Source organism: Orycteropus afer, unplaced genomic scaffold (assembly GCF_000298275.1).
Source record: "Orycteropus afer afer isolate SDZICR_OR568_19922 unplaced genomic scaffold, OryAfe1.0 scaffold00031, whole genome shotgun sequence".
Lineage (NCBI taxonomy): Eukaryota > Metazoa > Chordata > Mammalia > Tubulidentata > Orycteropodidae > Orycteropus > Orycteropus afer.
In genome coordinates this window covers 169,143-179,160 of record NW_006921618.1, presented here as the reverse complement: position 1 = coordinate 179,160, position 10,018 = coordinate 169,143, and the positions used below count along the sequence as shown (strand labels likewise).

Here is a 10,018-nt window from a genome sequence, read left to right as displayed (position 1 = left end):
AGGTCTCTTTCCTTTCCATATAAAGTTAGTGATCATAGATTCTCCATCTTTGCAAAGGAGATAAGCATTCTACTCTGTAAGGTTAATGTAAGTATTAAATGAGAACATGGCTACAAAGAGCCTAGCACAGTGACTGGCACATGGTAGGGTGCCTAAAGTGGTGTGTACTTGTTGCTAAACGAAGATCACTTGTTAGCTTTTTGCCACACAGCTGAATCCTTGTTCTGGCCAGAGTAGAGCAAGTAAGGTGAGTCAAGGGAACCACCACCTCCACTCATTCTTTTGGTGTCCTTTGTCCATCTATTTGAAGGATCCCTGGAGGCACAACAGTTAAGCACTCAACCATTAACCTAAAGGTTGATGGTTCAAACCATTCAATGAATCCACAGAAGACAGGCCTGGCAATTGGCTCTCATAAAAATTTGTTGTTAGGCGCCGTCCAGTTGGCTCCAACTCATAGTGACCCTCTCTGCAACAGAACAAAGCACTGTCCTGTGCCATCTTCAAAATCATTGCTGTGTTTGAGCCCATTGTTGCAGTCATTGTGTCAATCCATCTTGTTGAGGGTCTTCATCTCTTTTGATGAACCCTCTGCTTTACCAAGCATGGTGTCCTTCTTCAGGGATTGGTCCCTCCTGATAACATACTCAAAGTACGTGACAGTACTCTCACCATCCTCACTCTAAGGAGCATTCTTCCAAGACAGCTTTGTTCATTCTTCTGGCAGTCATGGTATAGTCAATATTCTTTGCAAACACCATAATTCAAAGGCATCAATTCTTCTTTGTTCTTCCTTCTTCATTGTCCAGCTTTTGCATGTATATGAGGCAATGGAAAATACCATGGTTTGGGTCAGGTGCACCTTAGTCCTCAAAATGACATCTTTGCTTTTCAACACTCTAGAGAGGTCTTTTGCACCAGATTTGCCCAATGCACTACATCATTTTATTTTTTGACTGCTACTCCATGGGCTTTGATTGTGAATCCAAGTAAAATGAAATCCTTGACAACTTCAATCTTTTCTCCGTTTATCATGATGTTGCTTATTGGTCTGGTTGTGAAGATTTTTGCTTTCTTTATGTTGAGGTGTAATCCATATTGAAGGGTGCAGTCTTCAGTCTTCTTCAGTAAGTACTTCAAATCCTCTTCACTTTCAGCAGGCAAGGTTGTATCATCTGCATATTGCTGCTTGTTAGTGAATCTTTCTCCAATCCTGATGTCATGTTGTTCTTCATATAGTCCAGCATCTTGGAATATTTGCTCAGCATACAGATTGAATAAATAATAAATAATTGAGTGGTGAAAAGATATAACCCTGATGCACACTTTTCCTGACTTTAAACCATGCAGTGTCTCCTTGTTTCGTTCCAACAACTGCTTCTTGGGCTATGAACAGATTCTACATAAGCACAATGAAGTGTTCTGGAATCCCCATTCTTCACAATATTATCCATAATTTGTTGTGATCCACACAGTCAAATAAAACATAGTCAATAAAACACAAGCAAACATCTGTAAGAATGGTGTGGAGGAGGAGTCTGACCTATTCTAAGTTCACAAAGGGGAGAGAGAATCATTACCTGCATCAGCAGCCCAAGGCTGATTCCTATGAGGTGGAAGGCAGGCATGCTGCCACCCTCCAACTTTTTCTAATTCTGATACCAACCGTCTCTCCCATGGCACTCTCTACTTCTCTACTGAGTTAGGTAACTCATTGCAATTGCCATACAGAGCTCATAGACAATACTCATAATTATGAGGTTTATTAGGGAAGTGACAAGTCATAATTAAGAAAAGACTCAGGATACAGTTTTTCTATCAAGACAGCCTTTTCTCAGCAGTGTCCATAGGCATGCCTCTCTCTAGCCCTCAACCTCTCAGCTCTGAGGTCCCTTAGCCTCTGTCCTTCTCAGGCAAGTGTTACAAAGCTCTTTTAGCTCTGTGGATAAGTGTCCAGAGGTACCCCACTCTACCAGCAAGCATTAGCTTTACTCACTCTGTGGTCTGGAAACCCACTGTGCATTCTCCTGCCAGTCTCCTCGTTCTGCTGCCACTGCTTCTCTGCCACCACTCTGCCTTCTCTCATGGTCTCTCCAGTGTTACAGCTCTCTCTGTCTCCTGGGTCAAGGAGACTCCCAGCACAGGGACCCTGGGTCCAAAGAACACACTCCACTCCCACCTTTTCTTCTTGGTGGTAATCAGGTCCCCTCCTTCCACCTCTGGGATGGCTCATTTTAAAACTGTTGTTGTTGTTGTTATGTGCCGTCCAGTCAGCCCTGACTCATAGCGACCCCTCCTTGGGTTTCCGAGGCAGTATCACTACGGAAGTAGGATTGCCCAACCTTCCTTCCGAGGAGTGGCTGGTGGGTTTGAACCGCCAGCCTTCTGGTTAGCAGTCAAGTGCCTTAGCCACTATGCTACCAGAGCATTTTAAAACTAGCAGATGACAAAAGTGACCAATCCCCACATTAAGGTTCCCTACACCTTATTTTCATGGTCCCACCCCCACAAGCCTGCTATGCATCTTATTTACATTATTAGCAAGCTATCTGATCCCTTGGTGGGCCACAAGCATCTCACATTTGTATAGTCCCACTCAGTCATTTGGTGGGAGTTACAAAGACCGTTGTTGTTAGGTGTCGTTGAGTTGGCTTTGACTCATAGCAACCCTATGTACCACAGAACAAAACACTGTCCAATCTTGTGCCATCCTCAAATTCTTGCTATACTTGAGACATTGATGCAGCCACTGTGTCAATCCATCTTGTTGAGGGTCTTCCCCTTTTTTGCTGATCCTCCACTTTACCAAGCATGATATCCTTCTCCAGGGAATGGTCCCAACAGCATGACTAAAATAGGTGAGATAAAGTCTGGCCATTCTCACATCCAAGGAGCATTCTGGCTGCACTTCTTCTAGGACAGATTTGTTCATTCTTCTGGTGATTCAGGGTATTTTCAGTATTCTCTGCTAACACCACAATTCAAAGACATCCACTCTTCTTCTGTCTTCCTTATTCATTGTCCAGCTTTCACATGAATAGGAGGTGATTGAAAATACCATGGCTTGGGTCAGGCATAGGTCAGGGTCAGTCTTCAAAGTGACATCTTTGCTTCATAACACTTTAAAAAGGTCTTTTGCAGCACATTTGCCCAGTGCAATGCAACGTCTGATTTCTTGACTGCTGCTTCCATGGATGTTGATTGTGGATCCAAGTAAAATGAAATTCCTGACAACTTCAGTCTTTTCTCCATTTATTGTGATGTTGCTTATTAGTCCAGTTGTGAGGATTTTCTTTTCTTTTCTTTCTTTTTATTGTGATTGGGTGAAAGTTTACAGAGCAAGTTCACTTTCCATACAGCAGTTCACACACACGTTGTCTCATGACATTGACTGCAATTTACCTCAATGCAACAGCCCCCCTCCCACTTGGATTTTCATTTTCTTTATGTTGAGGTGTAATCCATACTGAAGACTGTAGTCTTTGATCTTTCTCAGTAAGTGCTTCAAGTCATCTCCACTTTCAGCAAGCAAGGTTGTGGCATCTGTAAATTACAGGTTGTTAATGAGTCTTCCTCCAATCCAGATGCCATGTTCTTCTTCATATAGTCCAGCTTCTTGCATTATTTACTCAGCATGTAGACTGAATAAGTATGGTGAAAAGATACAATCCTGATGTACACCCTTCCTGATTTAAAACCATGCAGTATCTCCTTGTTCTGTTAGAATGGCAGCCCCTTAGTCTATGTGCAAGTTCCTCATGAGAATAATTAAGTGTTTTGGAATTCCCATTTTTCATAAAGTTATCCATAATTTCTTATGGTCCATGTAGTCAAATGCCTTTGTGTAGTCAATAAAATACAGGTAAAAATCTTTCTGGTATTCTTTGCTTTCAGCCAAGATCTATCTGACATCAGCTATGATATCCTTCAGTCTACATTCTCTTCTGAATCCAGCTTGAATTTCTGGAAGTTTTTTAATTATCTTCAGTAAAATTTTACTTGTGTATGATATTAATGATGTTATTCGATAAATTCTATATTCTGTTGGATCAGTTGTCTTTGGAATGGGCACAAATATTGATCTCTTCCAGTCAATTGGCCAGGTAGCTGTCTTCCAAATTTCTTGGCATAAATGAGTGAGCACCTCCAGTGTTGCATCCATTTGTTGAAACATCTCACTGGGTATTCCATCACTTCCTGGAGCCTTGGCTTTCACCAGTTCCTTCAGTGCAACTTTGACTTCTTCCTTCAGTACCTTTGGTTCTTATCATATGTTACCTCCTGAAATAGTTGGATATTGACCAATTCTTTTTGCTACAGTGACTCTGTGTATTCCTTCCATCTTCTTTCAATGCTTCCTGCCTCATTCAATATTTTGCCTTTCAATATTGCAACTCAAGGCTTGAATTTTTTCTTCAGTTCTTTCAGCTTGAGAAATGCTGAACATATGCTTCCGTTTTGGTTTTCTAACTCTAGGTCTTTGCATATTTTGTTATAATACTTTACTTTGTCTTCTCAAGCTGCCCTTTGAAATCTTCTGTTCAGCTCTTTTACTTCGTAATTTCTTCCATTTACTTTAAGCTACTCTCTATTCAAGAGCAAGTTTCAAAGTCTCTCCTGATAGCCATTTTGCTCTTTCTTTTTTTTTTTTTTTTTTTCCTATAAAGATTATTGCCAAGAAAACCCTATGTGGCAGTTCTATTCTGTCATGTGAGTTGCTCTGAGTGAATACAGACTCAACCACATGTAACAACAATAGCAGCAGCCCCCCCCCCCAAACCTGGCCATAGTGGCAGAGGATTCTGGGCAGTTGGGAGAGTGGTTGGAGGGGATGTGATGAGTGGAGGAAACTAAATATACCGCACTCCATGTGACCTGCCTTCTCCACAGCCTTCCGCAGCTACTTTGAGATCTTCAATGGCCCTGGAGAGGTGGATGCGCGGAGTCTGAAGAGCACCCTACTCCTAGTGGGCATCTCGCTGACCCCAGCCCAGGTGGATGATGCCCTGATAAGTGCTGATATCAACGGTGAGGGGGTTGCTTCACTCTGAGCCTCAAGCAGGACTGCTTTCACTGGTGTGAGACCTGTGCAGTCTCCTGGGGCTTAGAAAGACTGTTGCTTGGTTTGGCCTCCCTATGTGGTGCAAACAGTTAAGTGCTTGGCTGCTAACCAAAACGTTGGCAGTTTGAACTCACCAGAAGTGCCTTGAAAGATACACCCATGATCTGCTTTCAAAAGGTCACAGCCATGAAAAAACTATGGGCATAGTTCTACTCTGAAACCCATGGAGTTACCATGAGTTGGAATTGACTCAACAGCAACTGGTTATGGTTAAGGTGCTTGCCTTAATGCTTTGCTGTGTCCCATCCTGAAATTCTTAATCTTTGAACAAGGAGTCCTACCCTGCATTTTCATTTTGTGCTGCATCCTATAAATGATGCAGCTGGTGCTAACCCTATGGGTTAATACTTGCTGAGCACCTACTCAGTGCTGGGTTCTGGGGACCAAGACTGGCTCCTGCTCCCAGAGTGTGGTGATCCCAGAGATTCCTTCTTTTCAGGCCCTCAGCCACTCCTCCACGCCTTGGTCACTCATTTTATCAGTGGGGTGACCTTGGACAAATCACTGAAGTTCAGTAAGCCTTGTGTTTCTTCACCTGCAAAATGGAGCTGAAAGCAGTACCCATCTCACTGGGCTGCTGTGAAGATGAAATGAGATAATCCAGGCACAGCATTGAGTATTGTGCCTTCTACATGATCCGGCAATGCAAGCTGCTAATATTACTCATATGGTCCCTGGGTGGTACAATTGGTTAATGTGCTTGGCTGTTAACTGAAAGGTTGGTGGTTCAAGTTCACCCAGAGGGATCTCAGAAGGTAGGCCTAATGATCCACTGTGGAAAAGTCAGCCACTGAAAACCCTATGGAGCACAGTTCTACTTTGACACACATGGGTTGCCATGAGTCAAGACTGACTCGATGACAACTGTTTTTTGACTGGTACTATTATTCATCCCATAATAATTTATTAAATGTCTTTTGTGTACTTTTTCCTATGCTGGGCATGGAGGATAGAGAGACATGCAGTTGCCATGTAGGTAGTTACTACCACAGGGCCAAGGCCAAAGCAGAAATAAGAGACTCTCATGGAAGCAGCATTTAACATGGTGTAAAGGAGGGGATCAGCAAGGAAGGCTTCCTGGAGGAGATAATGCCTGAGCTGAGCTGTGAAAGATTAAGCAAGAGTTAGGTAGGGAGAAAAGAAGGGAGAAGGAGTTTCTGGCTAGTGGGAAGACCCTGAGCAAAGAGAAGAATGCAGGGCAAATGGTAGGGCAGGGGCAGCAGTGGACCCATGTGGGTCTGGGTTCCTGGCCACTAGATGTCAATGCTCTGTTCCTTCTATCACTGCACGTGTGCCATTCTTCACACACAAGCCAGGAACTGAGCCCAACTCTGCTCCTGTGTGGTCCTGGGCAAGTGTGCCTCAGGGCACATCTGTGATTTGGGATGAACATATTAAACACCCCACAGGGTTGTTTTCAGGATGAGAGACCGTTCATTCATTGGCCAAGTCATACAGAGAGTATTTGCTAAATACCTACCTGTCTATGGAATCCCTTGGTGGTGCACAGGCTCCGGGCTAGCCAAAAGGTTGGAAGTTTGCATCCACCCTGAGGCACATTGAAAAAAAGACCTAGTGCTCTTCCTCTTTTTGAAAAATCAGCCACTGGAAACCCCACGAAGCACAGTTCTACTCTGACACACGTGGGGTCACCATGAGTCGGAGTCAAGTCCATAGCATCTGGTTTACCTGTTTCCAGCCCTGAAGACACAATGCAGAACAAAGCAGACCCTGCTCCTGGTGATGGGACCATGGGGGTCTCATGAGAGTACTTGGCAGGGGCTCTGGCCTGGTTTTGTCTACTCTCCTGGGGAAGTGATGAGGTCAGGCTGCCTGGGAAACTTGAATAGGATGTTTACTAAGTGAAGGAGCTGGAGGGCAGTGGAGAGAATTGTAGAAAAAGAAAGTAGTATGTGCAAAGGCCCTGCAGCAGGAAATAATTGGGTTCCACTGGGAAAGCAGGTTAGTGTTAGGGAGCTTGGCACAGGGTGAGGCTAGAAACATAGCTAATAGGCAGATCCCGCAAGGCCTTGAAGGCCATGGGGGGAATCTTAGTATGTCTTCTCACACAGTAGTTATGGCCACTGACATTTAGTGACCACTATTATATGCAAGTCCCTGATCTTAGCACTCTGCCTCTTTTTATCTCCCATGAGATAGGTGTTATTATTATGCTCACCCTGTAGATGAGAAAACTAAAGTTCAGAGAGGTTAAGAGACTTTCCCAAGGTCACACAGCCAGCTAATAAGTGATAGAGCAGGGATATGAACCTAGGTCAGTTGCCTCTAGCACCCAAGTTCTAGTAGCTTTTAACCCAGGTGATTTGAATTTTTGCTTTCTGCTTTCCTGTGTGCACCATGTTTTCTGTATTACTCTTACAATCAGACCCAATAAGTAAATAGTAGTAGCCATGCTTGAGTTCAAATGCCTGGGCCTGGTCCAGAAGGCTCTTGTCCATCCTGTTACTCTCTGGCCTCCACAGGAGATGGTCACGTGGACTTCAAAGACTTCTTGGCCGTGATGACAGACACCAAGCGCTTCTTCTGCTCTGTGGGTGAGCAGGGGAGATCAGGACAATCAGAGCTGGGGGAGGGACCAGGCAGCTGGTGGGGGATGGGTATCCAAGGCTGCCAAATGGTAATAGCAGCCACCATCCGTGTCCCCAGAACAGAACGCCCTGACAGGCTTGAGTCCTCCGAACCCGCACACTCTGCTCTTTGAGATCCTGTCCCTGATGGTGGAGATGCTGGCCTTACCCGAGGCAGCCTTAGAGGAGATCACCAAGTGAGTGGGACTGGTTGTTGAGGGTGGAGGGCTGCAGACACGGAGGTGGCACCTAGCATTTTTGCAGCTGAAGTCTTTTGGTAGTTAGAAGACTTTTAGATGCAAGTGAAAGAAATCCAGATAAAACTGGCTTATGTAAAAGTAGAATGTATTAGCTCACATAACAGGTCAGGACCTTAGGAATGGCTAGATCCAGGAGACTAAAGGATACCATTAAGGCTTTGTTTCTCCACCTCTTAGTTCTGCCCATCTCAGTGTATTGGCTTCAAGTTCAGCTAGGCTCTCCCCGCAGCGGGATGGATGGCAACCAGCAGCCTCATCCTCACACCTCCTGGTTTAGCAACCTGAGCAACAAAAGGAATTCTTCCTTCCTCCTTGCCTTCCTTTCCTCCCTCCCTCCCTTCTTTCTTCCCTCCTTCTCTCTCTTTCTTTCTATGTTTAGTCAATAGACTACTTTTTAGGGCAGTTTTAGGTTTACAGAGAAATTGAGCAGAAAGTAGAGAGAATTCCCCAATACTCTCTCTCCCCCTCCTACGGTTCCTCTATTATTGAAGTATTGCATTGGTGTGGCACATTCATTACACTTGATGAGCCGATATTGATACATTCTTATGAACTGACATTCCTTAGTTTACATCCTGATGTAAACACAGGGTTCACTCCCTATTGAACAGTTCTGTGGGTTTGGACAAATGTGTAATGTTACACATCCACCATTGTGGTATCAGGCAGCATCATTCCACTGCCCAAAAACTGCCCTGTGCTCCTCCTAGTCATCCTTCCCCCACTCCACTCCCATTCTGAGCCCTTGGCAACCACTGATTTTTTATTGTTTCTATATTTTGCCTTTTTCTGCATATCATGTAGTTGGAATCATACAGTACATAGCCTCTTCAGACTGGCTTTGTTCACTTCATAATATGTGTTCAAGCTTCCTCTGCATCATTTTGTGGCTTGATAGCTCATTTCTTCTTGTTGCTGAATAATATCTCATGGTATGGGTGCACCACATTTGTTGACTGCTAACCAGAAGGCTGGTGGTTCAAACCCACAAGCTACTCCTCGGAAGGAAGATGGGGCAATCTACTTCCGTAGTGATACTGCCTCAGAAACCCAAGAAGGGGTCACTATGAGTCGAATCTGACTTGACGGCGGTGAGTTTGTTCTTTTTTTTAAATAAGTGTGTAGTGGTACCTCACCGCTGCTTGAATTTGCAATTCCCTAGTGACATATGAGGCTGAGCGAAAAATAATGGATTGATGGACAGATAGAAGGATGGGTAGATAAATGATAAAACAAGTAAAGTGAAATGTGAAGGTAGGATCTAGATGGTGGGTATACAAGTGTTCCTTATAAAATTCTTTTAACTTTGCTGTATGCTTGAAATTTCCAATTTAAAGTGAAGGAAAAAACAAGCAGTAAAATTAAAAAATAAAAAGCAAGATTCTGGAATACTGGTTAGTTCTTGTTTGGGGAGAAGGTGGTATGTAACTAGGGCCAGACACATGTGGGGGGCTTCAAGGTTATTGGAAATGATCTAAGTAGGGTAATGGGTACATGATCATTTGTTTCATTATTTTTAAAATTATACCTTTGTGTTCTGCATACTGAGAATGGGATACAAGTCACATCACAAAAGTGCTTTCCTCAAGACACAACCATCATTGTTGGAATATGTAGCAGAAGGGCTTTAAAGAATATTCATAAAAATTTTTTGTCATTATTTTTTTATAAGACTAATCACCGTTTATCCTACTGTCTACTTTTTTATACAATTTTATTGATTTTGTTGTTGACAATATACACGGCAAAACATACACCAGTTCACTAGTTTCTGCAGGTACCATTCAATGACAATGATTCCATTCTTGGAGTTGTGTAACCATTCTCACCCTCCTTTTCTGAGTTGATCCCCCTCCATTAACCTAAATTCACTGCCCCCTAATGTTCCTATCTAATCTTTTGAGTTGCTGTTGTCAAGAATGTAGATATTCTTCTTCTTTTTTTTTTAATTGTGATTTGGGTGAAGGTTTACAGAGCAAATTCACTTTCCATACAGCAGTTCACATAAACTTTGTCTCATGTCATTGACCACAGTTTACCACAATGCA

The 10,018-nt window shown here is 43.4% G+C and overlaps 1 protein-coding gene across 1 annotated transcript in view; it reads left to right on the top strand.

Annotated features, from left to right (window-relative positions):
- The window catches only part of SPATA21 (spermatogenesis associated 21), a 90,028-nt gene that overhangs the window by 9,657 nt on the left and 70,353 nt on the right, over positions 1 to 10,018 (top strand). Inside the window, exons 5-7 of the mRNA XM_042780263.1 lie at positions 4,891 to 5,028; positions 7,606 to 7,677; positions 7,790 to 7,907. Coding sequence (XP_042636197.1) covers positions 4,891 to 5,028; positions 7,606 to 7,677; positions 7,790 to 7,907 — 328 coding nt within the window. The remainder of the gene's footprint in view (positions 1 to 4,890; positions 5,029 to 7,605; positions 7,678 to 7,789; positions 7,908 to 10,018) is intronic.